The 17,622-nt window shown below is 43.0% G+C and overlaps 1 protein-coding gene across 28 annotated transcripts in view; it reads right to left on the minus strand.

The window, feature by feature from the left end:
• The window catches only part of stxbp5l (syntaxin binding protein 5L), a 546,418-nt gene that overhangs the window by 168,761 nt on the left and 360,035 nt on the right, over nt 1–17,622 (minus strand). For all 28 annotated transcript variants that reach the window (XM_087992753.1, XM_087992749.1, XM_087992757.1 and 25 more), the window contains exon 16: nt 13,784–13,959. In XM_087992753.1, the coding sequence (XP_087848879.1) occupies nt 13,784–13,959 (176 nt within the window). The remainder of the gene's footprint in view (nt 1–13,783; nt 13,960–17,622) is intronic.

Consider the following 17,622-nt stretch of genomic DNA (forward strand, 5'->3'; position numbering starts at 1 on the left):
ATCGCCTGCAGAGGAAACCTGGAAAGGGATAACCTTAGAGGCGATGGCCAGGCTCGTTGCCTCTGCATCCTGGTGGTCAACAGCTTACCGAGGTTGCAGGCCAAGGCTGAACTTTGGTTTGACCCTAAGGACCCCCAAATCACAGAGGAATCCTTGGAAAGACAGTTGGAGGAGGAGAAAGAGCCCAAGGGAATGATCTTTGAGATCAAGCCCTTCCAGGGTAAGAAGGAATGGCAACAGGAGGGAGGTAGCCCTCCCAATTGGAAGGGTATGTTTTGCGTGCAGAAAGGATTGCCTCAATCCCCAGAGGAAGAGGGAGGGACAGGATTCCTCCATGGTCACCTGAGAATCAAGTTCCGTCTCACAGTGATCCTCAAGCATCATGGAGGGGTTCATAGAAGCACTCAGGGCTATCCTGGAGTGGGGGAGGGTGGAGTTGCAGTAGCAAAGGGTGTAGGAGCCCCAAGCGCCTCACTCAACAGCAACTCCGAGATGTGACTAGAGCTGGAAGGGTTCAGAGCTGAGGACTTGGCAGTCCTCAATGAACTGGCTAACCAGAGGCTAACCAGAGGCAGGGTCAGGATGGTCAGATTCTATCCTGGCCACCCGGAGGTGGGTGGCACTGTATAGTTTGAGTTGTGTATATAGAACTGTTTTGGAACTACCTTGCTTTTATTTGATATGCCATGGTTTGGGCAAATCTTAGAGTTTCATGCCATTTTATAGGTTTAAGTTTGCATAATGTTGAGCCGAGCCTGGGAAGGGCTGAAGGACGAGGCAATGTTTGTGTTGTGTCTTACAGATGGAACCTTTGGGAATGGAGCGAGTGCTGATGCTGGTCACTCTGATCGAAGGCAGCACAGGACACAGGGGCGATATGGAGGAATCCCTGGTCTATGGATGCTCAGGGGGGATGGGAACCCAGTGTCAGCACCAGCAGTGGCACACCTTGCACTGTCTCCTGCTCCCACCAGGGAATGGGTCAAATTGGGTCGAATCTCATTCGGTACTTCAGTCCCGCTGGGTTCACCTATGTGTGGCGGGGGGGGGGGCATCCATTCCATGCCTGAGGATAAAAATAGCAGCTTCCCGGGTTAGGGGGGGTGGCAGAAATTAAACAAGTATGTCTTAGTTGCATCTGGGATATTTTTCAGGGTTGGCGGTGGAGGCTCAGGAAACTGAGCAGAGATACTGACTGGGAGTGACTGGACAATGATGCTTACCGGACGATCCCGGGGACCCAGGGAGGGGTGAGCATCTGCTGGGATAAATAGTGGGTGTCTGATCAGGGAATCTATGTCTGTATGTGGGGGTCAGAAAGGATCTGCCCAGCAGGGGTGTCCATTGCTTTCAGCTGACAATGGCAGAACATCAGGGATGGTATCCCTTGGGATAAGGGAATGGACTCCTGCAGAGTCCCTAAACCCCTCTACCGCCCTTAATGTCACTGAACTCAGAGTGCTCCCAGGAAGCCCCTGCCTACCTGCCCTCCTATCCCAATTCACATAGACAGGTGACCCCCACCACCGAGACCCCCAGGAGTGGCCTAGTTCTAATCCCGACTGACAGATTGCTGTACCGGGGGGTGCACTATGCCATTGTGTCAGTAATACTGAATTTAACAGAAGTCCACTTTCCCGAATGGTGCCCAAGGGAGACCGAGCAGCTGTACCAGGCCTTGCTCTGGGAAATGTTCTGTAGGTTTTCTGAACTTGATTTTGGGGAAACAGACAAAACAGACCTATATGCTTCCACTGCAGAGAACATTGACCAGTTAGGTGTGGGAGGACAGAGAAGGGGGATCTGGAATGATTTGGCCACAGGATATAATACAGGGTCATCAGTCCTTAATGGCATGAATGACATTTAGCTAGCTCTGCAGATTAAGGGTTTGAAAGACCAACTCCGCAAAATTTTGTGGAGGAGAACTCAAGGAGGACCAGGCCATGACAGTCCACCGAAAGGAGATTATTGCTGAGCTGGAGAAACACGCCAAGACAGTGAACACTCTAATTTGGGGGGACAGGAACATCTTGAAAGAGGCTACTAGGCATGAGGTGTGTGTGTGCTTGGTTGCTGGGCGAAGGCTACAGCAACCTGGAGGACCTGCAACAGAGCCAAGTTCCCTCTCAGATTAGCAACAGGCGTTCCATCCTTTCAGCAGTTTACTCAGCCCATGCCAGCTTTGCCTGGACTGGAGGCCTACCGCGTTCCTGTAGATTGCAGGGGATTTCACGACACTCTAATGGGGATAGCCGTGCAATTGCCAGTGATTACTGCAGCCTCATACCCCACACCCAGTTTACAGGGTGGAGAATATTGGAGTCATTTGTGGAGGAATACATGTCCATTTCAAGACGGTCCCACTCTATGTCATAAAGTGGGAGCACCCTCTATGACAGGGACTGATCTGTCAGGATGCTGTAGCCGGGGTGCACATGCAATACTGTGTCCCCAGTACTTGAATGCCTTCTCTCAACCCCAGTGTGGATTCTAAGCTGTGGAAATGGAGCCTATTGCCTGCACTATGGAGATGATGGCATGGGACTGGATTCCTCCACAGGTGGCACACTTGACCGGTGGGATCTATTGTATCACCACCAGCTCCGGTACAAGCAGCACCTGACATTTCCGGTAAGTGACAGCAGTTTTTCTTTCAAATCACAGGCAGAAATTCAAGTGGCCAAAGTATACATTACCCCAATTTCCAAACCCTCCACGATTCATCCCGCTGTAAGGGACAACTTCACCAACCTGTTGGATTATGTGGCCCACTTTGGATACCTATTACCCCCACCCCCGGAATGCCTCATGTCCCTGTTCAGGGCAGTAGAAATGTTCCAAAAGCACTTCTATGCTAGAACAAACTACAGGGAAGATGGGGAGGGAGACAACCAAATTGACGACACAGTTATGGTGGGACATGGAGGTTAGATGTTGAAATCCCCATCTAGATCTGTGTGATCTCCCATGGTTTGGTTTAATGATAGTTGGGGCTGTATCTGTTATGGGCCAGCTATCGGGCCAGGTGGAGAGCTCGCAGGTCCTGACACCACAAAATCTTCAAAAGACTTGACATTCTGGGAGGAGGGGTGTGGCAGAATTAAGATTCGTGGCCTTCTATGGGGATACCTTTGTTTGGTATAAGACCCGATCAATGTAAACATTTACAATTAAGTTTGTGATTTCCTAATCCTGTTTGTTTTCTTTTTTTTTGGGGGGGTGGTGCATCACTGTCTCTCGCCAGAGTAGTTTAGGTAATCTGGGAAGCTAGTTTTGAGGTCCTGATGATTTTTGCCCATCCAAAGTGATACTGTACCATGTAGCGTATCAAAGGGGAGATTATGAGGTGGGGCAAAAACTCCCATCAGTTAGTCTGGACTAAAACCCTTTGAACTTGGGACATGAGTTTGTGGAATTCATATTTGAACTAAGATTCACTGAGCTCTCTGGCTGAGACAAACTAGGCAATATGCTAGCCTAGGGGCAGCTGTCTGGAATGGGTTTAACTTGTAAAGCAAAAGAAAAGACCCCCACGGATGCCTCAGCTAAAAGACAATGAACACCCGCCTACAGAGCAAACAACCAAGACATTTTGGAGCCTACAAAAATATGAAACCATTCAACTTTTAATCATTTGCTTGGACACAGAGATACTGAACATTCCACAGCATTGTACAATATGCAATCCTGTTTGCCTTGAATTGGAAAGCCTTCACACTATCAGGCTAAAAATCACACAACGCCAGGTTATAGTCCAACAGATTTATTTGGAAGCACTAGCTTTCAGAGCACTGCTCCTTCATCAGGTGATTGATGAAGAAGCACAACTACCTAATGAAGAAGCAGCACTTTGAAAGCTAGTGCTTCCAAATAAACCTGTTGGACTGTAACCTGGTGTTGTGTGATTTTTAACTTTATCCACCACAGTCCAACACCGGCTTCTCCAAATTATTCACATTATCAGCAACACCTTAACCTATACCCATCTAAGAGAAATAACGGACATTCAAAACTATCCAAAATCCACTCTTTTTAATTGGAGAACCATTTGCACATCATCTAATGCTCAGGAAACTCGTTCAGCTGAGAGAAGAAGCAAGAGCTCAGTGATCAAATCCAGATTTGGTGGTAGATAAAGGAATTCGACGGGCTTATGCCAAAACGTCGATTCTGCTGCTCCTTGGATGCTGCCTGACCTGCTGCGCTTTTCCAGCAATACATTTTTCAGCTCTTCAAAGAATACCGACAGTCAGTATAACTGGGAAACCCTGATCTCTGGTTTATATTCAGTAAAAGATCCAGCCAGCGTCAAGATTCAGGAAAAGATGGAGAGCAAACAATCTTCTCATCCACGAACCTCCATGTACTGACAAGAAGTGACTGGTGAGCTGAGAGACTGACTGGAGGCAGAGCCAGTGACATCTGCCATTGTCCAAGACAAAAGAACTCCTTTAGGGATCAGCATAAGGTCATCGAGACCCTCTGCCTCAGCTCAGGAAGGTAGGGTAGGAAGGGTGGGCTTCGCGGCCAGCGCAGGGAAGAGCACTCCCCAGGGAAGGAAAACAGGATAGGACCCTGGGATTCATGTTTACTCTCTCTCTCTCTTCAGTCACCCAATGACTAACTGCACTCTCTAATTCAAAACTCTCTGTACTAAATCGGGGCTGGAAGGGTTAACTGGGGTGTTAGTAGCTGTCAGACAAGTTTCACTTCACTTAATGCATAGCATTGTTATTTTCCTAAAAATTAATTTTCTTGTCAGTGATTGTATATATTCTCAACTTTATTTGTTTTAATAAAATCAAAGGTTCCTTTGCCTCAGAAGCATCTGCTTCCTGTCATTTTCACGACACCACATCTCACTACATAAGCCTAAAGTCAGTACAATAAATTGACCAGCACTCCTTCAAGAGGCAACTGCTCTTAGGTAAATTTCAGACACGTATGTGCAAAGAGTAGCTTTCTTTTGAAGGCTGGACCCTGACAGCAGCATCTCTGTACTCCTCAACAGAACGAGAAGCTCTGCGTGACCTCCTGCCAGCTGTTGTCTCACCTTCCTGCCATTTGTCCCTGTTGCTCTTCACATGTACTGCATAATTTAGCAAGTACAGACTGCTCTAATTTCCTGTTGTACACAAGTTGAAAGTTCCTGCTGGTGATTGTGAAGAATTGTTCAAGTGCCAACATTTTGTCAAGAGGGTTTTGCTCCTCCAAATATAATGTTCTACAAACTGCCAGTCTTCAGACGACTAGCAAGAGGACAAAGGAAAAAAAATTGGCATGGAAAGGTCAGATAGTGGCAAATGATTGGCAGCATAATGCAATGTAACATTTTCACAATACCTGTATATGTAATTGTTTCAGGAAATTGTGAGGGAAAAAATAATAGGTAGACACACTGCAGAATGTGAGCTGAATTTTACCATTGCACCTCATGCTAATAGTCCTGAGTATACTTTTTCCTTCTAGCGCATCTGGGTGAGAGCTTGGACAAAATCTGCATTCTCTGTCAAATCTGCTCCCCTTCTTACAGTCATAGAATCATAGAGATGTGCAGCACAGAAACAGACCCTACAGTCCAACTAGTCCATGCTGAACATATATTCTAACCTAATCTAGTCCCATTTGCCAGTACTTGGCCCATATCCCTCGAAATCCCTCCTATTCAAATACTCATCCAGCTGCCTTTTAAATGTTGTAATTATACAGCCTCCACCAATTCCTCTGGCAACCCATTCCATACATGCACACCCTCTGCGTGAAAAAGTTACCCCTTAGGTCCCTTTTATATCTTTCCCCTCTCATCCTAAAACTAGCCCTCTAGTGAAAGAGAGAAAGTTGCCATTGGTCGCATTGTATTTTGCGCATGTTTCTGAATAGAATGAAGAAGTGATCCTTTGCAAAGAAGTGGCCACACTGTAAAAGGAGAAAGCAGTTAGCAGAAGGTGCTGTGGGCAAGTGTAATCTATAAGGATGGAAATGCTATATGCTCACCAGGCTTTTTGGTAACTCTTCTAGCACTGGATCCAAATTCTGGGGAATTATGGAATAGGTACTCACAACATCTTACACATCACTTCTTCAATACACTGGTCCCTTACTTGAGGACCAGAACTTGCTTGCAGTCCAACTAATCTAGTGGCATTGCACCACTATCAGAGCTACACCACAGAACTCTTGTTTGAGGCATTTCAAATTTATTCTAGCAGCATCTTAATGGCAGCACCAAATCCAGGCAAGTACAATAAAACCTCACTTTAAAAAGTACATTCACTCTTTAACTCTGGAAATCCTGCCCTCAGATTTGGCAGACTGTTCATTACCGCTGAAATTGTGTGGCTAGCCATCATTCTGATCCAAATGAGGCCAAACTTTGGATGGAAGGCTTGGTAGTTCAATAATGGATAGAAGTTCAAACCTTCCTCACAGAATCAATGGGACATTAGAAGATCACTAATCTGCTTTAGCAAGTCACTTTTTTCCTGTTACAGTTAGGCTTCCTTTCTCCTTTCATTAATTTGATATATTTCTCAAGTTTACCACATAAGCGGCTGAAAAAGATAGTTAGCTGTTGGTTATTGCTTACTGGTCTGTACATCTATACTTTCCAACTTTGGCTCTGTTGTTATCTATGATTTTCCTTCATTTTTACTTCAACATTTGTTTACCATTCCCATGATTTGCACATGTTTCTTTCAATTGTTGTTCATTCAGTTTTGTGCTGTTTTTCTAAATAAGCATTTCTTTTTTCTTTTGCTTCTTTAGTTTATCCTCTTTGTAAACCCAACCATTATTCTATCTTTTTCTGAGATATGCCATGCTTTTCAAACACATTAACCTTTATTACATTTACCAGTCTGGGGTGGATATTTAGTCAAGCAGGGATGATGAATGCAAACTAACTGCAATTTGAGAAACAAAAAACAAAACATAAAGCATCATATAAGAGAATCATTTAAAGATAAAAACACATTGAAAACAAAAGAGAACACATTAATGTGAGGAAACACCTAAAGTCTGTCAGAGGAATTATGACAAATGAGCGAAGGAAATGGAGGGTCAAGAAACAAAAAGTGTAAGGAAAACAGGATACATTTATATGATACCTGTCACCTTCAAGATATTTCAATGTGATTCACAGTTGTCACTATTGTATCTTGACTCCACAAACAACAAAATTAGATGACTTAATTTGTTGTGTCATGTCTCCCAGCCAGTAGTACACATAAAGTCATAGAGGTGTACAGCACAGAAACAGACCTTCGGTCTAATTTGTCCATGCTGACCAGATATCTGAAAATAATCTAGTCCCATTTGCCAGCATTTGGCCTATATCGCTCTAAACCCTTCTTATTCATGTACCATCTAGATGCCTTTTAAATGTTGTAATTATACCAGACTCCACCATTTCCTCTAGCAGCTCATTCCATACATACACCACCTTCTTCTCTCCAATGAAAGTTGACCCTCAGGTTCCTTTTAAGTCTTTCCCCTCTCATCATAAACCTATGTCGTCTAGTTTTAGACTTAATACCCTGGGAATTAAAACTTTGATTAGTCATCCTTATTATGCCCATCATGATTTCATAAACGTCTATAAGGTCATCCCTCAGCCTCTGACACTCAAGGGAAAATAGTTCTAACCCATTCAGCCTCTCCATATAGCTCAAACCCTCCAATCCTGGCCACATCCTTGTAAATCTTTTCTGCACTCTTTCAAGTTCAAGAACATCTTTCCTAAAGCAGGGAGACCAGAGTTAAACACAATATTTAAAAGTGGCCTAACCAATGTCCTGTACAGCTGCAACATGACATCCCAACTTCTATACTCAATGCATTGATATATTAAGGCAAGGGAAGCAAACGCCATCTTCATTACCCTGTCTACCCACAACTCCACGTTCAAGGAACTACGAACCTGCACCCCGAGGTCTTTTTTTTTAGATTAGATTAGATTACTTTACAGTGTGGAAACAGGCCCTTCGGCCCAACAAGTCCACACCGACCCGCCGAAGCGCAACCCACCCATACCCCTACATTTACCCCTTATCTAACACTACGGACAATTTAGCATGGTCAATTCACCTGACCCTGCACATCTTTGGACTGTGGGAGGAAACCGGAGCACCCGGAGGAAACCCACGCAGACACAGGGAGAATGTGCAAACTCCACACAGTCAGTCGCCTGAGGCGGGAATTGAACCCGGGTCTCTGGCGCTGTGAGGCAGCAGTGCTAACCACTGTGCCACCGTGCCGCCCACACTCCCCAGGATCCTACCATTAAATATATAAGTCCTGTTCTGATATTCCGTATCAAAATGCAACACTTCACATTTATCTAAACTGCAGGCAGTACTCCAGGTGTGGCCTCATCAGTACCTTGCACCATTACCTCCCTGCTTTTAAACTCAATCCCTCAATTCCATTTGCCTTCTTAATTACCAGTTGCACCTGCAGACCAACCCTCTGTGATTCATGCACAAGGACACCCAGGTCCCTCTGCATAGCAGCATGCTGCAATTTTTTACCATTCAAATAATATTCTTATAGATTTTTATAAAATCATGAGGGGCATGGATAGGGTGAATAGACAAGGCATACGATGTGTTAGCTTTTACTGGTAGAGGGATTGAGTTCGGAGCCATGAGATCATGCTGCAGCTACAACACCCTGGTGTGGCCATATTTGGAATATTGTGTCCAGTTCTGGTCATCGCATTATAGGACGGACATGGAAGCTTTGGAAAGGGTTCAGAGAAGATTTAATAGGATGTTGCCTGGTATGGAGGAAAGGTCTTACGAGGAAAGGCTGAGGGACTTGAGGCTGTTTTCATTGGAGAGAAGGTTGAGAGGTGACTTAATTGAGACATATAAGATAATCAGAGGGTTAGATAGATTGGACAGTAAGAGCCTTTTTCCTCGGACAGCAATGGCTAGCATGAGGGGACAACCTTAAATTGAGGAGTGATAGATATAGGAGAAAGTGAGGACTGCAGATGCTGAAGATCAGAGCTGAAAATGTGTTGCTGGAAAAGCACAGCAGGTCAGGCAGCATCCAAGGAGCAGGAGAATTGATGTTTCGGGCATGAGCCCTTCTTCAGGAATGAGGAAAGTGTGCCAAGCAGGCTAAGATAAAAGGCAGGGAGGAGGGACTTGGGGAAGGGGTGTTGGAAATGCAATAGGTGGAAGGAGGTTAAGGTGAGGGTGATAGGCCGGAGTGGGGGAGGGGGCGGAGAGGTCAGGAAGAAGATTGCAGGTTAGGAAGGTGGTGCTGAGATATAGGACAGATGTCAGAGATAGCTTCTTTACTCAGAGAGTAGTAGGGGCATGGAATGCAGTGCCTGCAACAGTAGTAGAATCAGCAACTTTCAGGACATTTAAATGGTAATTGGATAGACATATGAATGAGAATGGAATTGTGCAGGTTAGATGGGCTTCAGATTGGTTCCACAGGTTGGCGCAACATTGAGGGTGCCAAAGGGCCTGTACTGTTCTATGTAAATTCCATTTGCCACTCCTCGGCTCATTGATTCATTTAATCAAGGTTCCAGTGTAGTCTGAGATAACCTTTTTCATTGTCCACCACACCATCAATTTTAGTGTCATCTGCAAACTTACTAACCATTTCTCTTGTTTTCACATCCAAAAGTTTATATAAATGACAAAAAGCAGTGGACCCAGATCTTCTGGCCCAGAGGTAAGAGCACTATTATGGCACCACAAAACTCCCCTGGATGATATGAGGTATACTGCCATGCTGATTAAGTGAAAAATAAAGGCAAATGGATAACATTATGTAATCACTGCATTCTCAACTGCTGAAGTAAAACATTAAATAGCCTCATTCACCACCCCGTAATCTCAAACATTCTGTTACTTATTCTGGGTGCTGCTTTGTTAATATTGAAAGTGAATTTTCAGATTAATATGGTGATCCTTAGAATTTATTTTTGTTGCAGTGACTTACAGGCTAATCCTAGACTTGCGCTGGCTGCAGGCTCCATGACATGATGGTTTGACTATAGAAAACTCCTGATTATGTGTGACACACCCACTGATGGACAGGGCTAACCACCGCCCCCCCCCCCCCCCCCCCCACCTCGACAGACTTGAAAGATGACTCTGACCGACCGACCAGCAGGGTCTGGACTGGTTTTGCTTGACTTCCAGGACTGACTGTGGCTGACTAACTGTGGTAATATACCCTGACTGACTTTTCACATATTACCATTCCTTTCATGTGCATGCAGTGTTTGTGCCACATAAGCTGCAGGCACATGCAAAATCTCTGACATTCATGCACCAATGTGACACACAGTGACATGCACCACACCTTTCATTTTGACATTTCACAGTTTCGTATAGCCACAGATTCCTTATATGACATAAGAAATAGCAGCAGGAGTAGGCACTCAGCCTCTCAAGCTTTTCCTTTCATTCTATAAGATCATGGTTGATGTGTTCCAGACCTCAATTCTTCTATTGTGCCACTTCCTTATAACCCTCACTCTTAGATATTCAAAAATCCATCTGCCACCTTTTTAAATACTTAGTGATCTAGTCTCCACATCTCTCTGGGATATAAAGTTCCAGACACTCACTACTCTTGGAAAAAAGAACTAGATTAGATTAGATTAGATTACTTACAGTGTGGAAACAGGCCCTTCGGCCCAACAAGTCCACACCGACCCGCCGAAGCGCAACCCACCCATACCCCTACATTTACCCCTTTACCTAACACTATGGGCAATTTAGCATGGCCAATTCACCTGACCTGCACATCTTTGGACTGTGGAGGAAACCGGAGCACCCGGAGGAAACCCACGCAGACACGGGGAGAATGTGCAAACTCCACACAGTCAGTCGCCTGAGTCGGGAATTGAACCCGGGTCTCTGGCGCTGTGAGGCAACCACTGTGCCACCGTGCCGCCCACAAACTACTTTCACATCTCAGTTTTAAATGAATATTCCCTTATTCTGCAACTATGTCCCCTAGTTCAAGATTCTCTAACTAGTTGAAACAGCTTCTCAACTTTTACCCTGTTGGGCCTTCTCAGAATCTTGTATGTTTTTATAAGATCACTCCTCGTTCTTCTAAAATCTAATGCATAATGGCTAAACCTGTTTAGATGGTCTTTAAAAATTAATCCTTTCATCCCAGGAATCGGCCTAGTGAATCTCTCTCTCTTGATCTGCCTCCTATATAAAATGTTAATTCTGTTTGTCTCTCCATACATGCACCAGACCTGCTGAATTTCTCCAGCACTTCCTATTTTTGTATCAGCTCTCCAGAATCTGCAGCTCTTCGTTTTAATTTAGTAATTATTGTAAGTATGTGTATAGGTTCTCAGCATTTTTTTTATTATTAGTGGAACTTGGATGTCACTGACTGGTCAGCATTTATTGCTCATCCCTAGTTGCCCTTGAGAAGGTGGAGGTGAGTTGTCTTTTTGAACTGCTGCAGTCCACACACTGTAGGTTGACCCACAATGCGCTTATGGAGGGAATTTCAGGATTTTGACCCAGTGACAGTGAAGGAACAACAATATATTTCCAAGTCAGGATTGTGAGTGGATTGGAGGAGAACTTGCAGGTGTTCCCATTTATCTGTTGCCTTTGTCCTTCTAGGAGAAAGTGAGGACTGCAGATGCTGGAGATCAAAGTTGAAACTTTATTGCTGGAACAGCACAGCAGGTCAGGCAGCATCCAGGGAACAGGAGATTCGACGTTTCGGGCACAGGCCCTGAAGAAGGGCCTGTGCCCGAAACGTCGAATCTCCTGTTCCCTGGATGCTGCCTGACCTGCTGTGCTGTTCCAGCAATAAAGTTTCAACTTTGTCCTTCTAGAAAGATGTGGCTGTGGGTTTGGAAAGTGCTGCCTCAGGATCTTTTTTGAACTTCTGCAGTGCACCTTGTAGATAGTACACACTGCTGCTACTGAGCATTGCTGGTGGAGGGAGTGGATGCTTGTGGATGTGGTACCAATCAAGTAGACTATTTTGTCCTGGATGGTCTCAAGCTTCTTAAGTGCTGTTGGAGCTGCACCCATCCAGGCAAATGGCGAGTATTGCATTACATTCCTGACTTGTGCCTTGCAGATGGTGGACAGACATTGGGGAAGTTAGGAGGTGAGTTACTCGCTGCAGTCTTCTTAGCCTCTGACCTGCTCTTGTAGCCACTGTATGTAGCAAGTCAGTTGAGTTTATGGTCAATGGTAACCCCCTGGATGTTGATTGTGGGAGTTTACTGATAGCAACACTGTTAAATATCATGGGGCAATGGTAAGATTGTCTCTTATTGGAGATGGTCATTGACTGTTTTTTTTTGGCATGAGTATTACTTGCTACTTGTCAGTCCAAGCCTGGACATTGTCCAGATCTTGTTGCATTTCAACCTGGACTGCTTCAGTATTTGAAGAGTCATGAATAGTTGTACAATCATTGGAAAACATTTCCACTTCTGACCTTATGATGGAGCGAAGGTCATTGATTAAGCAGCTGAAGATGATTGGGCCTAGGATGCTACCCTGAGGAACGATGGGCATAATCTCAGAATAAAGGAGTCACCCAGTCAAGAAACAAATGAGAAAGAATTTCCTCTCATAATGTAGTCAATCTGTAGAATTTCCCACAGCCAAGAGCTTTTATGCCTTGACCATTAAGTATATTCGAGGCTGAGAAAGTTGATCCCTAATCAGCAAGGGGGTTGTGTTGTGGGCAAAAGTAGGAAAGCAGAGACAAGGATCACCAGCTCAGCCATGATCCCACTGAATGGTGGAGACAGGCCCACTGGGACAAATGGCTCACTTCCGTACCTAGAGGAAACATTAACTCAAGAACTAATGATGAGAAAAGACAACTGTAATTGCAGCAGAATGAACAGTCTTGATCTATCTTTCAGTAGACACAGGCGTAGTACAGAAAAAAATTGTTCCACTGACTGGCGTAGACATTTGCCCCTCTTCCTCCAGGGTATACAGACATAATTAACTTTGTGGTGCATCATAGATAAATCCAATACTAAAATCACCCATCGTACTTGGGCATTTTGCAGTTGGGTGTCCCTGCTCCCACTGCAATTGGTGTTAAAACTTGGATCTTTCTAAAATTTACATTTATTGGGGAAATACATTGTCTTGTATCTTACTGGACCATAAGGGAACCCGAATGATCACACTCCAAAAATAAAACTTCTGTAATTCTTAAAAGCTGGTGACATTAATATCATGTAATTGTCTCTTTTTCTGGACAAACGTGGCTTCCTGCTTGGATTTGATTGATTTAGGTAATGCAAAGTATTAACATTTATTATGTTTTTGAATTCTTGAGGAATATTTAAATACAACGTAGGAAGGTGATACTTTAAATAGAAAATATTGCAAATTTCATATAATTCATAATATTTGGCCTTGACAAATTAAAGAAATTCTTTTGTAGACTATAAAAAGTTGGGCATTTTGAAAAAAAACATACAAAATATTCAATGCACCAAAGATGAAATAAATATATGCAACTTCTGAAATAATTTCAAGTACCAACGTGCATAGAATATTTTCAACCAGATTCGCAATGTTCCAATTTTGATTCTACACATGTGTAAAAATATATTTTTCATAAAGGTAGTGATGCAGTAGACAGCAGAAGGCTTTAGGGAGCCTTTCTCTCTGCAACATGATTATGGAGTCCTATTGATTCACTGCACAGAACATTTTTGTTTTTATCAAAACTTCCTTGCCACTTGAATACAGATATATCAGTGGGGAAATTAATCTCACACTCTTACTTGAGACATGGGATGTTGTCCTTTAATCCTTCTGATGTTAATGCATTTGCACTACCAGATAATGCAGAAGTCTTTGAAATGGAAAGTTGTGAAGAAGTATCAGTGATTGGCTGTACAGACTCAGGTTCAGGGGTAACAATATCTTCAACATCATACTGTAATCGTAGTTCCAGAGCCTAAAAACACAAAGATTTCAGTAAAATATTAAGCCCAATTTCTTGCTTTATCAATTAAACTTTTTTTTAACAAGTATACTTAAGCTGCAGTTTTCCCTTCAGTAATTTTCAGTTAAACATGGATGAGAGAACTGGCAGGAGGTTTGTTCTCAGGCCTCCTTATAAACACCACAATGTGAGTAAACAAAGGACAAGTGCGAGAAACTGTCTGCCTCCAGCTGCCAAGTCTGCACAATACCATGGCTGAGTTGGCAATACTAGCAGAAGTCTGATCTTTCTCTAGATTTTGATGGGAGGAGTTGTGTTACACTGGCCTCATTATAATGAGATCTGAGGACCAATATCTGCTGAAATGTGAACTTCACCTCATTCTGTATCCCTGCACAGCCAAAAATAGCCAATTTGGAATTTCTAACACTACATATTTTCTGTCACTCTTCAAAATAAATGAATCGTTTTTACATGCAAAATTGAATGCATACTAAAGGGAGGATGAGGGTACTATGGTTCAGCATAGTCAGGGCCAGTATAAAAGCAAAAGAGAAAGCATATAATGTGGCAAAGGGCAGTGGGAGGCCAGAGGATTGGGAAGCTTACAAAGACCAACAGAGGACAACAAAGAAATAAATAAGGAGGGAGAAGATTAAATGTGAGGGCTAGCTAGCCAGTAATACTAAGAAAGGTTACAAGAGTTTCTTTAGATATATAAAGGGCAAAAAAGAGGCTCAAATGGACAACGGGCCACTGGAGAATGATTCTGGAGAATCAGTAATGGGAAACAAAGAAATGACACAGGAACTGAATAAGTACATTGCGTCAGTCTTCACATTGGAAGACACGATTAATATTAGAAAAATTCAAGACAGTCAGGGGGGCAGAGAAGAGTACAGTGGCCACCACCAAGGAGAAGGTGTTAGAAAAACCGAAAGGTCTGAAAGTGAATAAATCACCTGGACCAGATGGGCTACACCCTAGAGTTCTGAAGGACATTGCTGAAGAGATATTGGAGGCTTTAGTAGTGATCTTTCAGGTATCATTGGAGTCAGAGAGGGTCCCAGAGGACTGGAAAACCCCTAATATAACTCCTCTTTTTAAGAAGGAAGTAAGGCAAAAGATAGGAAATTATAGACTGATTAGCCTGACCGTTGTCATTGGTAAGATTTTGGAGTCCATTGTGAAGGATGAAATTTCTGAATACTTGGGTGTGCATGGTAAAATAGGATAAAGTCAGCATGGTTTCATCAAGGGGATGTAATGCCTGACAAATTATTAGAATTCTTTGAGGAAGTAATGATCAGGTTAGACCAAGGAGAACCTACGGATGTTATCTATCTAGATTTCCAGAAGGCCTTTGATAAAGTGCCGTACAGGAGGCTGCTGAGTAAGAGAGGCGCCCATAGTGTTACAGGTAAGGTACTAGCATGAATAGAAGATTAGCTGTCTGGCAGAAGGCAGAGAGTGGGGATAAAAGGGTCTTTCTCGGGATGAAAGCCAGTGACCAGTGGTGTTCCACAAGGGTCAATGTTGGGACCACTTTATATTTTAATGATTTGAAGGAACGTCATGAGGGCATTCTGGCTAAGTTTGCAGATGATACAAGGATAAGTAGAGAGGCAGGTAGTATGGAGGAGACAGGGATGTCGTAGAAAGATTTAGACAGATTAGGAGAGTGGGCAATGAAGTGGCAGATGAAATACAATGTGGAAAAGTATGAAGTCATGCATTTTTGTAGGAAGAATAGAGGCATGGACTATTTTCTAAATGGGGAGAAAATTCAGAAATCTGAAGTGCAAAGGTCCTGGTCAAAGTTTCTCTTAAAGTAACTTGCAGGCTGAGTCAGTAGTTAGGAGGGCAAATACAATGTTGTCATTCATCTTGCGAGGATTAGAATATAAAAGCAGGGATATACTTCTGAGGCTTTATAAGGCTCTGGTCAGACCACATTTAGAGTATTGTGAGCAATTTTGGGCCCCATACTTCAGGAAGGATGTATTGGCCCTGCAGTGAGTCCTGAGGAGGTTCACCATCACAGGAATGAAAGACTTAACATATGAGGAACGTTTCAGGTTTCTAGGATTATATTCGATGGAGTTTATAAGGATGAGATCTGATTGAAACTTACAGAATACTGAATGGCCGGGACAGAGTGGATGTTGGGAAGACTCTTTGGAACGGAGATAAGGAGAAACTTCTTTAGCCAGAGTGTGGTGAATCTATGGAATTCATTGTCTCCAGGCTGTGGAGGCCAGGTCATTGTGTATATTTAAAACAGAGTTGGACAAGTTCTTGATTGCCAAGAGGATCAAAAGTTACGGGGAGAAAGAGGATCAAAAGTTATGGGGAGAAAGTGGGAAAAAGGGGTTGAAAACCTTATTAGCCATGATTGAATGGCGAAACAGACTTGATGGGCTGAATGGCCTAATTTCTGCTGCTATGTCTTATGGTCTTATGGTCTAATTTTTAAATGCATGGTAACTGTGGGTGCTCTAGCAACACATAATACTCTCGGCTCTCTCAGAAATTTAGTTTTCCACGGTTGTTGCCAGGCAATATAATGGCAAATAGGGCTTCTGCAGGCAATACATAAATAGTTAACAAGAAGTTAATTTAATAAAATACTGAAAATGCAGGGAAATACTCAGCTGTGCAGGAGAGACAGAGTTAATGTTGTTGGTTTATAATCAACTAATCCGGTTATCAAAACTGGAAAAAGATAATGATAACACATTTTAAGCAAGTATAGACACTGGGAAATGAGAGATAGGGTGAAGAACAAAAGGGAACATATGTAATTGGGTAAGTGTAGGAGATAATAAAGGACAAAAGGAATTATGGTGAAAGGCAACAGGAACTGGTAATAAGAATAGAAAATACTGGACATACTCAGCCGGTCAAGCAACATCTGTGCAGAGAGAAACAGAGTTAGTGTTTCAAGATGATGGAAAATATTAGAACAGAGAAAGTTAATGTAATAAAATACCTCAACATATTTAATAAAAAGTGGTGAAAAAAAACAAAAGCTCATCAATAAGAGACACAGAAAGCCAAAAGCAAATATTGACAATAGAGGAGTGAAAAACACATGACATTTGTGCACAGAAAATCTTGCAAAATAAGAAACGAACTTGAAAGTGAAGTAGATATGGAACAAAAAACAAAATACAAACAAAAAATGACACATTCATTTGTCATAACAAGTTAAAAAAAGTTTGCATTGTTCAGTCACCGATGTATTCAGACAAAAGATTTTGGAACTAAGTATCAACCTATCTCTCTATCCGGTAGACACTGTACACTGATAGATGCACTCCATATTGCTGTGCAGGAAATGGAGGGTGTAGCTAAGATTTGTAGTAACCAAGGTCAGTGCTAAGATCAGAGCATTGCAAAAGAAACAAGCACTGTCTGAACAAAAGATACTGTCCAGAAACTTGTTCAGCTTCACTAGAAATGTAAGAAATACTGATAATAGCTTGTGTTCATGTAGACTGTTTAAGGCAGAAATAACATCCCAAGGTACGGTGCAAATTGTGAAAATAAAGGACAGAGTAATCAGAACAGATTAGAGGGTGAAGTTAAAGTAAAAATTCACACACCAACACTTGTTGAACTGTAACCTGGTGTTGTGTGAATTTTTAACTTTGTCCACCCCAGTCCAACACC

This window comes from Chiloscyllium plagiosum, unplaced genomic scaffold (genome assembly GCF_037043375.1).
Source record: "Chiloscyllium plagiosum isolate Xiang-an unplaced genomic scaffold, Cpla_swu_hap1 HiC_scaffold_12, whole genome shotgun sequence".
In the NCBI taxonomy this organism is placed as follows: domain Eukaryota; kingdom Metazoa; phylum Chordata; class Chondrichthyes; order Orectolobiformes; family Hemiscylliidae; genus Chiloscyllium; species Chiloscyllium plagiosum.